The 19,587-nt window shown below is 42.4% G+C and overlaps 1 protein-coding gene across 1 annotated transcript in view; it reads left to right on the top strand.

The window, feature by feature from the left end:
• The window catches only part of COX10 (cytochrome c oxidase assembly factor heme A:farnesyltransferase COX10), a gene marked incomplete at both ends in the record, with an annotated part of 126,498 nt that overhangs the window by 75,278 nt on the left and 31,633 nt on the right, over window positions 1-19,587 (top strand). Inside the window, one exon of the mRNA XM_080713937.1 lies at window positions 16,632-16,702. Within this exon, the coding sequence (XP_080570063.1) occupies window positions 16,632-16,702 (71 nt within the window). The remainder of the gene's footprint in view (window positions 1-16,631; window positions 16,703-19,587) is intronic.

Below are 19,587 nucleotides of genomic sequence, written 5' to 3'. Positions count from 1 at the left end.
GTGACAGTAATCCCAAATGGGGCTGCAGGGCGGAGTGTATGAGGTGATGCACAGGAGAACTTAGCCTGTACCTGTAACAGTAAATCCTCAGTAAGGAGTAACTAATAGCGGTAAACCATCGCCGAGTTAGAAAGGCCGAAATCGGTGCAATTCTGCAGCCTCAGGAGTGTGAGGACGACACCGTCCCCTTCGCCCTCTATACTTTGCTTATCTGCTGCGTTTCATTCCATTACTAAACCAGCTATAGGTTTTCACACGCTGCGATGAAGTTGTAAATGGTTATCATAGGAGACTAGCGTTTTCATTAACACTCACAGTATAGCTAGTATTGTTGATTCATAATAAATCTCCTGTCCACTGAATGAAATAATATTTCCTTAATCACCCGATTCGTAGCTGAGAAGGTATGTGATTTTTTTTTCAAGTTGAAAGCTGATAGAAGCAAAAGAATTTTTCAAACTTCTGTTCTCCACATTTGCTGAGGAAGGTTTCAAATGAAATACCCTAGCTACATATTTAAAGCCTAAATAAATAAACAGGGTTTCTCAGCAATCAAAGCAGGCAAATGAAGGCATAAAAATTGCATGGTGATTGCCAACGGAAGACGTTTTATTTGTAAGCATCACAGCATTAAGTGGGGAAAAATACAAATATGTACATTTTCGGTCTTCTGCTTTGGAGGATCTCTGCACCTCTAAGACCCCGAAACTGTCTCGGCGCGCGGTGTTTATCGATTTGCTTCCTGTTTGGCTGGATTGTGCTTCTGTAACTCCTTGAACAAATTAGAGTGTACAACAGTAAAACTGAAATGAAGCAAATGGCTGAGCAGCCCAGGCAGGGAGAGCTCACTCACGCCCAAACACAGCCGGAGGAAGTGCCATTTTGAATAGCGCTCTGGACAGAGAAGGAAGGAACCTGTGTATCAGGTGCTCCTTCGATTAGCTTCTTGGGGTCGCCATCTTTCTAAGAACCTTTCTCTCTGAAACTATCCACCTTCAAACGCGTTGTGAGGAGAATTTGACATTTGTCATGTCTTTGGGAAAACAAACCACTTAATGTGGTTTGGAAAATCTAACATTTAGTTTTTTAAGAAATTTCCAAGCCAAGCCATATGCACATCAAACATGTAGCCACATCTATCTGTATTGTTTATTCCTTTTGTGATTTCTCTCCCTTCTACTATAAGAGAAGAAAAATTTAAAAACAGAACAAAAAAATCCCCTAGACCCAGCACCCTAAACAAAATGTTAAAGTATAAGTTAAAATATTAGTTTGTACTGACTTGTCTACATTATTGCTCTTCTTAGTGATCATTTTTAATGTCTGTCTGATATTCCAAGCCATTTTACCATGTTTTAACCACTGCTCAGATGTTCTTTCTGATTTTTAACCTATGAAAGCAATACTCTGCTAGATACTTTTTATATTCAACATGTAGTTTTCTCCTTTACCTTCTGTATTATGTCCTTAATATATAGTTTCAGAGATGGAATTTATTAGAAATGAACTCCTGTCATTAAAATTTGAGGTCTTTTTTTGACCTTCACACTTATATTTTTCCTTTACGCTCAGATTTCTACTTATCTTTATTATTTCCTCTTAAATGTTTTTTTTATTTTTAATAGTAAACTCATTGACCCTTTAAAAGACAGTACAAAATTTAGATTATTAAATGCCATGCAATGTGTATAATCAATAACTGTCGACCGATCAATCTTCAGTGAGCCTCTTCATTTAATGGCAATTTGCGTCTGCTTTTTCGGTTACATAGCTTTTAGAATTTTGACTTGTCGTGCTAATTTTCTTTTTATCTTATTTTAATTAACAAGTAATGATTGTATATGGAGTAGAACTGGTGTTTCGATAGATGAACACCTCGTGAAATCTGTGAAATGATGAAATCAAGGTAATGAACACATCCATCACTTCAGATGCTCGTAATTCCTTTGTGATTGGTCCACTTAAAATCTCCTTTTAGGTATTTTGAAATATGCCATACAGCACTATTAATCATAGTCATCAGACAGTGCATGATACCAGGTTGTGCTGATTTTCTTGTAAAGGTCGCTTAAAAGAATTAGTGCAGTCATGTTAGGAAAATGGCAGATGATGCCTCAAATACAATTAGTTACTAGAGGTCTGGATCTGAGGTACATTTAGTACAAACTAGATTCTACCCCATGCTACTGCTCATGTATTCTTTCCAGCGGTTATACGTGAATTAGTCCTAGGGTTTTTTAGAATAACTATAAGTTGTAAGGTTAATTTATCTGTTTTAGATCATGCTTTTATATATGAGACAGTCAGTTATTTTTAAATGCCAGTTGGCATTTGTACTTTGCCTGTAAAGACGGGTTTCTATAAGAATGGGAACCATTTTATTCTGTTCTTATTATAAAATAAAAAAGTCACTGTAATCTGGATAAATGTAGCTAATTGTTAGATAAGTCAGCATCAGTGACTATTTGCTTACAAAGACATTATCTAATGTAGCAGTGTTTTAGATCATTACAGATTTAATTATATTCAAATGATTTATTTACCTTTTTGTAGTTGAGGTAAGGAACTTTCTTTATTAAATGTTTTATCCTAGCATATATGAAGTAGATTTCACTGATTCACATCAAAGAAGCAATACATGATCTGGAAGGTTCTTTTAAACATAGCATTTCATTAAAATTTGAATTGTAGTGCATGTGACATTTCTAAATTAAAAATTCTGTTTGGAAATGTAGTTGCATGACCCAAGTGTGGTAGCACATCCCTGTAATCCCAGTACTTGGGAGGCCAAAGCAGATGAGTCACAGACTTGAAGCCAGCCTCAGCAACTTAGTGAGACTGTTTCCAAATGAAAAATAAAGTCAGTCTGGGAGTGTGACTCAAAGGTAGAATACCCCTGGGTTCAATCAAAAAGGAAAAGAAAGAATGAAAAGAAAAATGCATTCGTACAAGGCTTAAAATGTTTTACCTATAAAGTTTGACATGAGGTATAGTTCAAAATTTAGCTTTGGGATCAATTTTTATCATACTCATCGCTAATGTCAAACCTTCTATGACTTTCGGTGTCTTCTTTCACCATAAATTAAGAAAGGGAGTTAGAGCATCTTTGTTCAAAACTTGTTTTCCCACGAGCCTGAAACCTAGCACATGAAACTCAAAAGAAATCTAGTTAGTCAAAGTAAGACCCTTTCTCTCTGAAAGTATTTTATTAAGACATGAACACTCTTTCTTCATCTTACATTTGTCAGAAAATTAGATTGTTACTTTACACAGATAGTTATGCAGTTGGAGAAATGGTCTGTATTTCCTACATTCTATCAATTCAATCTGAGGCAGGAGACTGTGATGCCGCCAGGCAACATATAAATAAAAAATCTATTGTAATTCCTTTACTGTTGGGATTTGATGACCAAATGCATTTATCTAAGCTGCATAATTGTGCTAATAAAATTGTAGCCACACATCAATTACTGTAATTTATGGGCATTTAAAAATATTTGTCTGGTTGCTGGGATCAAATTGGTATTTGGCAGGAGAGTTAGAAATAAATTTCCTTTTGCCAATTTGAGTAAGTTAAAATTTTTCTTCTTTAAAAACAAGAAACCATTGGAAAAATCAAACTGAATGTTTGAGCCCTATTATATCTTTTGTTTTTTAGAAACACCAAAATTTGGAATTTTTATCCTTTTCACTGAGAAAAGCAAATATTCTTTCTCAGTTTTCTTTTAAGAGAAAGGCTAAAAATATTTTGTGTGTTTTGAAAGCATTTGAGGTCATTCTGTAGGGTCTGGTGAGTGCGGGCATTGCTGTGTGACTGTGCTTCTAACACGGTACAGGGTTTTGTCTGGCTTCTCAGACAAGAAGCTATGTACCTGGTTTTGAGGATTCTGGGAAAGAGCCAGGTTTCTATCCATCATACGTGACCAACGTCTTGCCGTACTATAAGAGATCTAAGTTTCTCACATGAGTAGAGGCACTGTAGACCCGACTGTCATCCGGATGGTCCAGCTCTACACTTAGATGTGTGCTCCGACCTCGTCACACGGCATTAAGGCATTGCCAGCATCACGGTGAAAGACAAGCAGTGCAAACATAAGGGCAGAAACAGTTGTAAAAAGCTGTCAGGAGGCTCCCGTGCCCGACCGCCAACCGCACGTAGTCTGCACCGCGTCCTCAAGACCCTTGCAAACCTCCTCATGTTGTTTATGGACTGTTTTTATCCTTGACTGTATGTATTAATTTACTGAGGTATCAGTAAGATAGTCCTTCTTCTAAGTCACCGCTCTTAATTTTTTTCCACAAAGATTCAGAAAGAAACATACTTTGCGATAGTCTTGAAAATATATACTCTCACGCCAGGAGTGGTGGCGCACGCTTGTAATCCTCGTGCTTGGGAGGTGGAGACAGGAGGATCGCGCTGGTTCGAAGCCAGCCGTGTTGGCTTAAGAGACCCTGTTTCCAAATAAAAATATAAAAATGGGTCTGGGAGTGTAGCCCGGAGGTAGAAGGGCTTCCAGGAACCCCAGTACCACCAAAAAATAAAAATAAAAAAAATAAAATATATACTCTCATAGCAAGATTTTTTCAAGTTGTTTTTAAATATTTTTAGGGCCGGGCGTGGTGGCGCACGCTTGTAATCCCTGCGCTTGGGAGGCGGAGACAGGAGGATCGCGCAGGTTCGAAGCCAGCCACGCGCACGCGCTGGCTTAGGAGACCCTGTTTCCAAATAAAAAGATGTAAAAATAGGTCTGGGAGTGTAGCCCGGAGGTAGAAGAGCTTCCAGGAACCCCAGTACCACCAACAAATATATATATATATACATATATATTTTTTTTTAATAGGAATCAGGAAGGAAATATTTTAATAGTATGGAGAAAATGGGCAGCAGAGGAGATTTGCTGACGTTGAAATGCACTTAGTTGCCTGTACCCCCGCTGAAGCACCTCAGAGACGGGAAGAGTGGGTTCATTTAAGAGAGGCAGGCGTGGTAGCGCACGCCTGTAATCCCAGTCTCCCGGGGGCCTGAGACAAGAGGATCATAGGCCAGCCTAGCAACTTGGTAAGCCCTGTTTCAAGTTAAAAATGAAATAGAGCTAGGGGTGCATCTCTATCAGAGATAAAATGCCTCTGGGTTCGATCCCCAATACAGAGAGAGAGACAGACAGATAGAGACAGAGAGACAGAGAGAGATCACAAGCTATTTAGCTTACGAATACAGGAAAAAGTTGGTGTCTCCTAATGATCAAAATCATTTCCCTTTTTATCTGGATAGGAGCTGAGGTTCAACAATGCACCTAATGGAAGGAGAACCCTGTTGCTCTTTCAATGTGTTACTGAAAATCCATCAAAAACATATGCACCTATTTTTCAAGGTGTATGTTACCTTCTCTGATAAGCAAAATAAATGAAGCCTCTCTCCCCCCGGTTGGCCTCCTCCTTTGTCCTCCTCTCCCTTTGTGTGGTACACAGTAATCCGTGCCTGCTGATCAGACCAACAGGTGCGAGGGTGGGAGGCAGGCTGGCGGTCCACCTGTGCCCTGGAGATCTGTGTCACTCAGGCTTTGGCGTATCCGTGTCCTTCCCAACGGAGCGAGAGCCCTGTTGAAATGCATACTGTCACTCCCGAGGGATTAAGTGTGTTTCCTTTGCTTTATAGTTCAGAATTTTACAGTTTCTTTGTTTGGGACTTCTCAGATTGCCTAATGATTTCTTTGCCTTCCATCCCCACCCCCACCCCCTACATTGTGGCCAGATGTATATTATAGGAGCATTTGAACCCCTGTCGATTTGCCAGTTTTATTGCCCAACGTGTGGTATAACCTTTATGTTTTTTAGTGATGGCATTTAAACTCTTTTTAGGGAACTAATTCAGAGCTCAGGCTGCCGTTACTTTTTATCATTATTGCTGTTTTTCAGAAAGCGTACTTATTTTATGTGAGAGTCACAGAGAAATCCATTAGGATTTCTTAATTATGACTGCCTTGCATGTAGGTATTAGATACAAGGAAGTAGCATTAGTTGAGGAAAAAGAGTTTTAATCTCTTAAGCCCTAGTTTGGAAGGCCTTTTTTTTTTTTTTTTTTTCTTATTTGCAGTCTTGTCCGCTCATATTAGTACACTTTAGTAGGCTTTAATACATTTAGTTGTTGTTCAGAACTGGCCTTCATAATTAAGCAATTTTAAAATATTTATTGTAAAGAGGATCTTATAGCCCTTTGGCAGCTGTTAGACTAGAGGTGCCTTTGAGCTTATTTAGGGATTTAGAAGGCCCCCCACCACCACCCCCGAACACCCCCTGTTACTAAGCATGCTGAGATGTGAACCCCAATCTTGCTGTATCCTGGGGGGAAAGACCTTTTTTCTTCCTTTCTCAAACGCTAGCACTGTGCTCAAGTTAAGTCAGCTAATGCCGTTGAGAAATGAGTGGAATGTGCAGGAGGGGTCGGGATGAGGAGAGATCTGCACATTTAGGTGTAGGTGGGAGTGATGCAGCTAAAAACACCCGGGGATGCCTGGCAAAGCACTTTTCCCGGGGCAGGAGCTTCGCAACCCGGGTAAGGGGACTAAGCCTGTGTGAGCGGCGCTGAGATGAGGCTGCCCTTGCGGTGCAGTGCCGGCGTGCAGGAGCGCGGGCTTGTCGTGCTTGAGGCTGGGTGTTCAGTAAAGCAGAGGCTGGATCCGGATCCTGGATTGAAGGTGGAGGGGTAGGGGGACACCAGGTGCTTGAGAGGGCCAGGTGGAGAGGTATGCAGGGAGGCTGCCCCAGAGTGCTGAGAGCCCACGGCCATTACCTCCACCCGTGGGTCCCTGCTCCTGGAGAGCGGTTCACCAGCAGAGCGCTGGGCTCAGGCACGGGCTCGGTGAAGAGCCAGGCTGGGAGCACTGCAGATGTGGCTGGTCCTCTGAGTAACGGGAAGGTCCTTTAGAAAGTGTTGAGTATGATGAGGTCATGAGCATCACACTCCATCCCTGGAACGGTGGGCAGCCGCGGACGAGGGCCACGCTGAAAGTAGCTTGACCAGGTGTGTATCTAAGAGTACTTTGACTCTGATGTAAAAGATGGAAAGGGGTGACCAATACTGGAAATAAAAGAAGAAGCTTAGGGGCTGTTCATTCCAGGCAGAATAAAATAGCCTGAATTTAGGAAGGGGTGCTGAGGAAAATGTGTCTAAGAAATACTGGGCAACATTATTTTGTCTTCCTGTGACCCTTTCATGGGAGAGGGGTTTATAATTGGCTCTGGTGCAATTAATGTTGATTTTATATTAGATCAGTTTAGTTTTTTTTGTTTTGTTTTGTTTTGTTTTTTGGTGGTACTGGGGTTCCTGGAAGCCCTTCTACCTCCAGGCTACACTCCCAGACCTATTTTATATTTTTGAAACAGGGTCTCTTACGCCAGCGTGGCTGGCTTCAAACCTGCGCGATCCTCCTGTCTCCGCCTCCCAAGCGCGGGGATTACAAGCGTGCGCCACCACGCCCGGCCAGTTTAGTAATTTTTTTATTGGTTAATTTGAAGAGGGACTGTCCAGATTTTGTAGCAGGTAGAATTTTTTTCAGTACTTTTTTTCAGTACATAGAAAATGCATGGTCTTTATAGACGATTGAAAAATACAAAAAGATAAAAGATTACTAATCACCCTACCTCTTAATACTCAGAGACAGTATTATAAATATTTTTATTTCTTTCCCTTTCTTTTTTTCTTCCATAAAGCAGTGTTTACATCATATCGACATCTTCTGGCAGGAGCAAAGGGTCAATTTCATAGCAGAGATTCTTGAAGTTAGGCAAAACCAGTGTGACTTTCTTCTGACTTTTTTTTTTTAACTTATAGGATGTGCTGCTTTGGTTCTAATAAGTGCTAGGTGACCTTTTAGACTTTATTTTTTCCTTTAGGGATGAAGCTTTAAAATATGCCTTAATGAGAGACAGCTTGAGTAACCTGTTTAGACAAGAACATTGCCCCAGTCACCACGTTGGATGAAAAAGCCACTTCTGATGAATGCCAGAGCGCGCACACATTCCCTGTTTCAAATGCCTTGTGGGGGCAAAAATCAATGAGAATGAGCCTTAATTTGTTTATTCTAGGTAAGGCAATAGAACATTGGTAACCAGGAAAGAGCAATGGCCGACTGGGTGTCTTAGCCGATAGGTAATCTGAAAGTAATGGTATGTAGACTCCTGTTGGGTAAGGTACTCTGTGCTTTATTTTATATTTTTTTAACCTTCCTTTTAACTTGGTCTGAGATTGATTGAGATTACTATCTTGGACTTTGGAAGCTGTGAGCTATATTGGAATGACAAACACTTGTTGATAGCTTCGAGAAGATGGATGGAGAAACGAACTCGACAGGGCTGACATGTTTGTTTTTCTGTTGGGTCTTCAGAAGAATGTTGTTCTCCTTACTCATGGAGGCGGGGGAAAACCTTGCAGCTCCTTATCAAATTCCGTGCTTTCTGAACCCACCTTACAAACTTCTCTAGAATAAATACGTCTCCTTTTTTCTTAGGTCACAGTTAATCATTGTGCAAGTAAGTTTGTACAATAAGTGTGTACACTCTGACTTGGCTCAAGTTTGTAATTTAGATTCCTGTCCACATTTTTTATCTAGGCCACTTTAGTTTGCAAAATTCAGTAGTATCGCAAATACGTATTTTCTTTTTGAAGAATTAATAAGTATATTTTATCTTTGCATGAAAACGATTTCTATTAATAATAATTAGCTACTAATATAAAGCCATAGTACAGTGGAAAAGCATGAAGCTCATTATATACATCTGATAGATACTTGTCCATTTGTATAACAGGATCTTTATTGTATGACTACGAGAACAAAAGATGATCTAGTTACTACTATACTGAATAGAACTATTAAATTGATTCCCCAACTGATTATGAGACAGATTAATATAAATGTGTATTCTGTACATTGACTAATACCCTTCAGATACTTAAACTAGGAATACCCTTGCTACTCTCTTGGCGAGTTATTTTGTAGGTATAATGTGTATGAAATGAAATGACTTGGGGTTCTTAGCCCTACAGTGTGGAATACATCATTTCATAGCATCTTTCTGCCTAACACCTTCTCACTTTCATCTGTTAATAGAATTTTCTTTCCGACAGGGAAATGAGTGTGTGTGGTTTGTGTGAGCATACTGTGCCATCCTGTCTCTCTCTTTTTTTTTTTTTTTTTTTTTTTTTTTTTTGCGGGTCTGGGGATGGAACCCAGGGGCCTTCAACTTCCAAGCTCCACCCCCTGCCCTATTTTTTATTCTTTATTTTGAAACAGGGTCTCACTGAGTTGCAAAGGGCATCACTAAGTAGCTGAGGCTGTCCGCGAACCACGATCCTCCAGTCTCAGCCTCCAGACCATCGTGTCTCTTGACGGTCCCCATCCCCATGCTCACAGGGTGGTCCCCTCACCCCTTAGCCTCACAAATGCACGGCCATGATGATTCTGGACTTCTTTCGTGAACTGTCAAGAAACAACCTCTCTGAAAAGCCATGTATGGTGGCTTGTACACTTGTAACCTCAGTGCTTGGGAAGCTGAGACAAGAGAATCACAGTTTCAAGGCAGCCTCAGCAACCTAATGAGACCTTGTTTCAAAAAAAAAGAAAGAAAGAAAGAAAGAAAGAAAGAAAGAAAGAAAGAAAGAAAGAACGAACGAACTGGGGGTGGAGCTCAGGGTACAGTGCTCCTGGATTCAATCCCCAGTACCAAGAATTAAAATACAATGAAGAAATGCAGCTTCTGTAGGGCTGGTAGGAGGATGGAAGGCAGGCATTACTTCATGGAAAAGGGCATGCCTACGGGAGCAAGCCACATATATCCAAATGAAAGGAAAAGCCAGAATTATGATGGCATCCTTTGAAACCCAGAACCCCATCATTCCTGAGAGCAGGTGCAAGGCAGGCGTGAGAGGCGGCAAAGCCCCATGTCTTTTGGGCTACTTAATGTAGTGTTTCTGCCATTTACAGCCCTGAGCGAGAGCCTGGGATTGCCAGGCGGTGGGCCCTGGGAATTGGTTGTGACTGACCTTGACCAGGACAGAGGGAAAGAGACAGTGAGCCTGAAGAAGAAAGGAGGAGTTTAAAATAAAGAGTTCAGAGAGCCAGGTGTGATGGCGCACACCTGCAATCCCAGGACTCAGGCTGAGACAGGAGGACTGCAAGTTCGAGGCCACTCTCAGCAACTTAAGTAGACCTTGATTCAAAATAAAAACATAAAAAGAGCTGGGGGTGTAGCCTGGAGGTCGAACATCTCAAGGCTCAACTCCCATTACCCCCACCCCCCCAAAAAAAAAAAAAGTCCAAAGGATTGGTGGGTTTTTATGACGAAAAGAGGCCTAAAGAAACATATCTTGAAAGCATAACTTAGAAAATAAATTGTTTGCCGAGGGTGAAAGCGGGTATTTCTTCATTTCTGTGCAATGTGTTTATTACTTTAATGTTTGGAACTTTGAGTCTTCATGATTAGGATACTGACGCAAAAGACATGACCCCGTGTAGGCTTAACTTAAACTGGGTAGGGCCGAGGCGAGGGTATTGGAGGCGGCCTCCACGGGAGTCAGTGCCAGGTCTCTCCTCCACTTTCCTTGTATCTCAATCCTCCGCACAGGCAGCTAGGAGAAAGGCGGGCATATTTTCCCAGGCATTTGGTTTATAATATCCCAGGAAAAGGCTTGGTTGGCTGGACTGGATCAGATCTCCACTCAATGCACCAGTGGCTGTATCTGGGAGCGGGTTGGAGTACTGGGTCATTTGGCCACTGGTGACCAAGAGCAGAGCCTTCTAGAAAGAGGGCCCACTGCCGCGCAGACCCAGCCCCCGAGCATCCGTGTGACCTGGGCAGGGTCCAGCGTGCGTTCACCATCACACATGACCTTCAGTGTTCTTGGAAGCGACAAGGGTTCGGTCGGCGTTCTGGTCCTCTGGTTCTCCACACATAAACTGAACCATGAAGATTGAAAGTGCTTGAAAACAAGAAGTGTGTCTGTGCAGACTTTTTTTTCTTGTTGTCATTATTCCCTAAGCCATACAGCATAACAGCCATCCAGGCGGCGGCATTTACATTGCATTAGGTACTCTAAGTCTCTAGAGAAGATTTCAAGTACTCAGGAGGTCGCTCGTGCATTAGAGCAAATACTTGGCCGTATTGTGTAAGAGACCAAGCGTCTGCAGATCGTGGGATCTGCAGGGAGTCCTGGAACCAATCCTTCTCAGACACCGAGGAATGACCGTCTATGAAAAAGGGCAAGACACATTCTAAGAGCGGGTATTACAACATTTGTCTTTCATTTTCAACACAAGTAGCAAGATTTTTTTTTTTTTTTTACTTGACTGCTTTAGAAATAGAGCCAACTGAAATGATAACATGGTGGAAAAATATTACAAAGCACAGGGAAAAAAATACAAGTAGGCTAAAGCCAGCCCTATGTAAGTTTTGTAAAAGAACTGTTAAAGTGGTTAAATGTCTCATCTAAAATGACTGCGCTTTGTGTTTTGGAAATGTGGTTTAAATATCTAAACCAAAGCAGCCAGCTAACTGGAAGACATTAGAGAAATGTACAGAGAGCAGAATCAAGTGCCGTGAGCTCGGAGGGAGTGTCTGGCCCTCGCTGAAACCAGCCAGAAGTCTTAGCCTAGCATTTCTGCCCAGATGTTGCCTGTCCTGATAAATGTAAGCGTTCACGAGGCACCCAGAGCTGCTGCCGGTCGATGGCAGCCTGGTCCATGCATTCTGGACCTCAGGTGCCATCTTCCCGTCTGTGGCAGAGGGAAAAAAGGTAGTGGGAAAAAAGGTAGTGCCTTTCGTCCAGATGAAACGCTTCTTTAGAATTCCCAGATTATGAGCCCACCTGCACATGAGACTCAATACTATTGACATAGATCAAATGGGAAGGGAATCGGAAAGAGGAATCAAAAATCTGGTTTATACATTCAACTGAAGTTAGAGCAAAATAAGAAAAAAATACTCCTAATTCTTGTATGCCCTGCTTCTGCAACTGGTCAGACTCAGCTGGCACCCATAGCTAATCCCTCTGCTAGCCACTCTGTGTCCTTTTGTCCTTGGCAGGCCTTGAAGGGCCATAGTTCCTTATGACCGTTGATGACCCAGAACTAGCTCGTGAAGGGGGGCACTGGAACTCTCAGACGCTGCCGTGAATGTAAAACGTGGGGACAGAAAATGGCGCAGCCACTTTGCGAAGCAGTCTGGCAGTTTCTTAAGTCGTTGAAACAGTTGTCTACTAATTTGATCCGTGTGTATTTATTTACTTTTGAGAGTTAAAAGCATATGTCCATACAAAGATGTACAAGGATGTCCATGGCAACATTTTATAGTCAAAAACTATTACACGCATATAAACAGCCATCCAAAACCCAAATATTCACCAAGTAAAGAGACATACGAATTTGGTACTGTCATATGGTAGAATATAACTCAGCAATAAAAAGGAATAAATATTGGCACACTGCCGTATGATGAATGATAAAGTTATTTGTGGTCAAGGAAAAAATAGCAGACAAAAATAGCACATACTATATGATTCCATTTACATAAAGTCCTAGAAAATGCAAATAACCTGTAGGAACACATAGCGGTTCAGTGGCTGCCGAAGGACAAGAAATGAGTGGGAATTGCAGAAGAAGAGGACCTCCAATGAGGCATGGCAAACTTTGGGGGATGATGGACACGTCAATATCCTTTTTTTGTTTTGTTTTGTTTTTTGTGGTATTGGGGATTGAACGCAGGTCCACTCTACCACCAAGCTGCACTCCTAGCCCTTTTTCCTATTTATTTTGACAAGGTCTCACTAAGTTACCAAAGCTGACCTCAAAGTTAGCAATCCTCCTGCCTCAGATTCCCACAAGGCTGGGATTACAGGTGTGGACCATCACATCTGGACCAGTTGTGGGGAGTGTAGACATAAGGCAAAACTTACAGATTCTATACTTTAAAATATATGCAGGTTATCACATGTTGATTATACTTTGACAAGATTCTATTCAAAGGGGGAAAGATTGAGCCTAAGGATGGGTAATTTGTACTTTTACTTACCAACCAGGCTGACCGTGCAAGGTTTAGAAGTCATAAACAGATGTATCGACTTGATTTGCTACCTTTTGGATTACATAGTCTTTTTGCTGTTGTTGCTTCTGGGTTTTGGTGTGGGGGACTGAACCCAAGGCCTCACACATGCTAGGCAAGCGCTCTGCCCCGAGCTGTGTCCCTAGCCCTAGATTACACGATTCTTGACGTATGTCGGTTTTGTTTACGTTAGTCTGAATTCACATAAGGTGCAGCCACGCACCTGTCCGTGGTTCCAGCAGTCACCTTGGGCGTGGAACTTGGAAAGGAATCACACATGTCAGGGGTTCAGGCTTCAGTTCAGGTGGGGAAATTTGAGCGTAGCCTTGAAGGACGGGTGGGATTTGTGAGCTGCACATTTGAGGAGCATCGTTCTAACTGCTGGGCGCAGATGCAGGTGAGCAGTGAGCAGAAACCCTTTACCTGAGGCTCCACGATGCATCCTCGTCTACTTTCTGAGCTCTTGGCAACTTTGACAGAAGGTTGTTCCAATTTGCTGCTGAGGGAACTAAGGCTCCAGGTACCAAGTGTATTCTCCGGCCTCAGAATTGGACTCCAGCTCTCTTAGAGACTTCGCTGTGTTCATGAGACAATGACGAGGGGACAGAAATAAAGAGAGTGATAAGATCGGGATCCCCAAGGGGACCAGTTGAAGGTGGCCTTCAGACACGTGGCTTGTGAAGAGCTTGGGCTTTGCGGAGTCCATTGGAGGAGATCAGTCCTGGGGATGGAACCCAGGGGCATTCTACCTCCGAGCTACACCCCCTGCCCTATTTTTTATTCTTTATTTTGAAACAGGGTCTCACTGAGTTGCAAAGGGCTTCGCTAAGTAGCTGAGGCTGGCTATGAACCACGGTCCTGTCTCTGCCTCCCACATGCTGGGATTACAAGTGTGCACCACCACACCCGGCTTACCATCATATATATTTGATGGAATTTTTTAATCATGATTCCATAATAGTGACAGTGGTAGTGTGTACCAGGAGGGTTAGGTGTAAGACCTGCTGTGAAGTCCAAAGTCTCAGGACCTGGTAATGAATTGAATATAGTTGGCCAAAGAATGGAAAAAAAGCCAATTCTAAAGACTTAATCTAGCTGGGCGTGTGGTGCACGCTTGTAATTCCAGTACTTGGGAGGCTGAGACAGGAGGATCACAGATTTGCTGCCAACCTCAAATACTCAGTGAAGCCCTCTGTAACTTAGTGAGACCCTGTTTCAAAATAAAGAATAAAAACAAAATAAAGTTGGGGGTGTAGCTCAAAGGTAGAATGCTCCTGGGGTCCATCCCCAGTACCACAAAAATAAAAAAAATTAAGATTTAGTCACTGTTATAAAGAAAAAAGTCGTGTGTTTGGCAATAGAGAACTCCAGAGAGGTGTTATCCGTGTGTATTAATTGTGCATACTAACGGGTGTCGGTGTGATGCGCTGTCACCTGCATGCAGCGTATACTGATCAAAATGGGTACCTGGCATCTCCCTCTCCGCAGCAGTTACCTCTGGGACTTCCAGCTCCTCTTCCATGTCTTCATAGAATAAATAACAGATTAATATAAAGTAGAATCTCCCCACTGTCCTGCAGAACAGTAGAACATGCTCTTCCTGGGAGACTGTGTCCTGGTGTTATTCTTTACCCACCTCCCCCTCCCCCTGCCCCAGCCCCTGGTACTCACTACTCCAAATTCAGGCTGCCTCGCCTAGCTTCCACATATTAGGGAGAACACACTGTGTCCATCCTTCTGTGTCTGGCTTATTTCAGTTAACATGTAGTTTCTCGCCATGACTGTAGCGGCATTGTTGAGCTGCAGGAGTGCCAGGGAGCTCCGAAAGCCAACACTCGGCTTGCGCTTCCTTTTACAATGATGTCAAAGGCGTAACCTGCATAGTCCATCCATCACAGAGGCTAGCCGTCAGGAGGAGAATGTCTACTAGTCCTGTCACCATATCTAAGCTGTGCGCTCTCAATGCTGCTGGGGGGAATGGTGGTAGTTGTTGTTGGTGTGCTATTAGTTGTTAGTGGCATGGTTTTGTTCGAAGGCCTGAGAACCCCAGATAACCTGGCCATTGGCTACGTGAGCTGTGGCCGGGTCATCATTAAGAGCCAGTCGCCAGGACGGGGCTACTGGAAACCAGTGTCTGGGAGTCTTCACCCAGAAAAAAACTGCAGCGTTGACGTAATGCCACAGCAGCAAGCTGAAGGAGACGAGAGAGGGAAACAGCAGCTGTATTAGAAGATGCCATTGTGTTCAGGACTAAGATGTGGCGAAAAAAATCAAGTCAGGTACCAGAGCATAAGGGGAAAGGAAACATACGTCAGTTCTTTTTAGAAAATTAAGGGGAACACAGCTGACCGGGTATCTTAACATTTAAGGAGAAATCCCAAGCTTCTCAAATAGCTCAGAATAAAATTCCCTCTTTCTAACATGTACTTGTTAGTAGCTGCTAGTCTATGATTTGTAAAAGTCCAGGCAAAGCATTACTTACTCTTAGACGATGTCTTTTCATGGTATGTTTTTCTAATGTTATAAAACCCATGCCGAGAACTCTGATTTGTGCAAACACGGGGAAGAAATGACTCCTCTCCCATGGACTTACTCGGACCAGACATTTCTGAAATCTGTTAAACATGTTTTCCTTGAACAAAGATTTCATGGTCAAATGAGTTTGGGAAACACTGGCTAAGCAACATTAATTAGATTTCTGCACTTGGGGATTTCTCAGAGCCCTTATCGTACTAATAGGATTTGACCATCAAGTCATTCTTTCTGGGAGCAACTCCAGAAACGGGTAGGGAACGTGGTGGGGGCGACGAAAACTTCCATGGAATTATTGTTTCTTCTACTGATCTGCCTCAAGGCCATGGGGCTGGAGATATTCTCAATAATAGCACTCTATTAAGAGCATTCTGTGGAGCCGAAAGAGACAGATTTGAGGACAGATCGGGCGGTTTGTCGAGGCTTTAGAAAAGGAGTCATAATGATCCTTGGACCTTGTCTTTTAATAGGAAAACTACAGAAACTGTTAATCTGTCATTGTGGGAGCGACGGGGCCAATCTTTTGTCCACGCTGGGATGCTTTGGGAGTGAAGGGTCGTGCTGGGAAGGATGCTGGCATCACCTAGAACCGGCCCAGGTCCACTGTGATGGCTGCCAATCCCAGTCTGACGCGGCAGGCACGTGCGGTTTCAGCTGAGATCTTAATGACTCTTCTGTAACCCAGTGGTTCTTGCTTGGGTCACGAGTTTTGAGATAGGTTAGAGGATTCTGACCTCACAGCTTTAAACCTGAAACAGTGGATCTGAGGGATATTGCTGTAGATTTAGCAAGCAGGCTTCAAATGAATAAAAATAGATAATGCTGAGAAAGCTCGTTTCCTTTCTAAAATTTGTCTCCCCCAGAGAATTTTTCTTCTAGAAGCACCACAGTATTGATTCATGCTGTCGACATTAAAATGAAGTTTACTGTGGACAATTTTTCAGTACTAAAGCAGAAGAATTGTTTCATATTATATTTAATCTTTTTTTTTTCCATTCTCTTCACAGTTCTTCGAGGTGCCCTTTGACTCGAACATGAATAGAACAAAAAACAGGCCTCTGGTTCGAGGACAGATCAGGTAAAATCATGAATAGAATTCTCTTTCACATTCTAGAACATTCTTTGCATGTCCATCTTGAAGCATTATCTGGACCTTCAGCCTGATCTGTGTAGAGCAGATCAAGAGGACAGACTGGTATGGACCTGCAGTACTTTTTGCTTCTAAATAAAAGGCAATAGAAAACACTGAGGATGATGGATCTATGATTTGCAGGGGTTTTTTTGTGTGTGTGAGATTAACTTTTACTATAGATTTTCTTATGAAATATAATTTCAAGGCATTTTTTTTGTCTCGTGGTGGCTGGAGATAAAAAAAAAAATTGCATTAACCCAAGTGATTTTCAGACAAATCCATATAAGGTTTTCCAAAGAATATGTCTGAAACATTTTTTTCAGATCAAACTGAAAATGCTGTTAAATACCAAGTAAAGTAACTACCTCCATTACTCTCCTCTCCACCAAATTCAATTAAGCAGAACTAAAAGGCACATAAATATTTTAATATCACTAATGGTTAATAATTAAACATTTTACTTCCTGGAGACCTCTAAACCAGCCTTTTAAAATATTTTTTGAATCATATATATATATTTTTTTCTAATAATCCTAGAAGGATAAAAAGTGCCAAATGGTTTACTATGATGTGTGTGTGTGTGTGTGTGTGTGTGTGTGTGTGTGTGTGTATGTGTGTGTTTTACTGGGGATGGAACCCAGGGGCTTTTCTACCTCCAGGCTACACTCCCAGACCTATTTTATACTTTGTTTGGAAACAGGATCACACTAAGTAGCTGAGAGCCTCACTAAGTAGCTGAGGCTGGCTTCAAACCTGCGCAATCCTCCTGTCTCAGCCTCCCAAGGGCTGGGATTACAAGTGTGCGCCACCACGCCCACTGACTATTCTAAATTAGTGGGTCCACTCTTCATGTTTCTGGCAGTGCCCTCATGAAGCTTAAAATTTATTAGGGTAACACTTGTGGATCAAACAGTCATGCACATTAAGGAACGGAAACAAATGTAGATTGTCAGATAAGTCTAAACATTATTCTGAATCCTGTTTTCGGCATCCATTTCTTAATGAATGTAACCTGAAACCTCAGATCTCCTGATATTTTACTTCCTCCTGTTGAGCCATAAGTAAAGGTATGTGTCAGACGTTTAGAAATGGTCAGAGTGCTTTTATCGGAGTCAAGTTGTTGTTGAGAGGTGAATGCATCTCTGTCACCCGTCCCCAAAGCTAAAAGATGCTCTTGCCACCCACCGGTCACATCACAGGTTGAGTTTCTAATGATCTGAAGTTTCTACGTCCTTGTTTTCCTCAGTGAAATCATGTCCTCCTTTAGAATGAGGGCGCCCACAGAAAGGGCCCCGCGTACGTACGTAGTTGGTGGTATAGGATGGCCCTTAGACACGGCCCTTCACTCTCTTCGTAGCCTATTGTACTTTCTCCAGTGCAGTCAAAGCAGACTGTCAGTTCAGTCTTAAGGAGGGAGCCTCATGGCTTTAATGGTTTTAATTAGTGGTACCTTTTACTTTTTTTTAAGTTATTTTTCCATAGTACTGAGAATTATGAATCTGTAACAGAAACCATCTTTTATTGAGCACAGTTTTAAAACTGAAGACATTATATCTTGCCAGTTCAATTCACCTGTGGGCATTCTACCTTTGAGCTATACCTCCAACCCCCCCCCTTTTTTTTTTAGCAGAGTCTCTATAAGTTGCTGAGACTGACCTTGAACCTATGATATTTCGGTCTTAGCCTCTCAAATACTGAGATTACAGGCGTACGCTACAGGCGTACACCACTGGGCCCTCCTTTTTAAAGGAGAAAAGTTAGAGTGTAATTATTCAATTAAATTTATACTTTTTTTTTCTTTTACAAGATGGCTCAGGCAGACTCCACAACTTATGAGAGTAAGTCTGAATGGCTACTTCAGAGGACAGATTATAGGGCTGAAAGAAATATAGACTCAACCTTTTTTTTTTTTTTTCCCAGTGCTGGGGATGGAGCCCAGGGGCATTCAACCTCCTGAGCTACACCCCCAGCCCTATTTTTTATTCTTTATTTTGAAACAGGGTCTGATTTAGTTGTGGAGGGCTGGTGCTGGCCAAGAACAGTAATCCTCCTGTCTCAGCCTCCTAATTGCTAGGATTCCAAGTGTGTGCCACCATGCCTGGCTTTGTGTGTGTGTGTGTGTGTGTGTGTGTGTGTGTGTGTGTGCGCGCGTGCGTGCTGTGGATTAAACCCTGAGCCTCACACAAGCTAAGTGCACATTCTACCACTGAGCTACACTCCCAACCTCTACACTTATTTTTATAGCTAAGATATATTTGACTAAGCAGAGACAAGGATCTATTATGAATCTGTAGCAGAAGCCATCACATATTGAGTACAGTTTTAAAACTGAAGACATTATATCTTGCCAATTCGTATTTACTGTATAGTAAGATGTTATCTACTACCCAGACATAATAAGTGTGTAGCCATGGGGGTGTAGTGAACAAACAAGTAGACGTCACGGAACTTTCATCTTTTTTCCAATTTTGCTTTAAAATATAAATAGATATCTCAGTGCTCACTAGACAAAAAGAAAAAAGAAATTTAGAATGGAGAGAGGGAAGCAAATGCACTTGCCAAAGAAAAGAACTCAGTTAACGAAAGCGCCGTGTTTCTCTACTCGCGATTCAGTGGGTGTGAAGCGCCGGCGGCCGGTGTCGGTCCCTCGTTTGCGCTCTCAGCACCAGGGCGCGGGTACGGAGATCGCCGTCTACACAGAGAAGCGTGCTGCTGCTCAGGGTGACGCCGGGGCTCACGGCGTGGCCTCGCGTCTCTGAGAGTCACATCATAGGAGGGCCCTGGCCGGCAGGTGCGGCTCCCTCGGCAGGCGTGCTGAGTCGTGAGCCAGC

The sequence above is a fragment of the Muscardinus avellanarius genome, assembly GCF_963383645.1.
Source record: "Muscardinus avellanarius genome assembly, chromosome: 16".
Taxonomy (NCBI): Eukaryota; Metazoa; Chordata; class Mammalia; order Rodentia; family Gliridae; genus Muscardinus; species Muscardinus avellanarius.
This window is presented reverse-complemented; position numbering and strand designations above follow the sequence as displayed.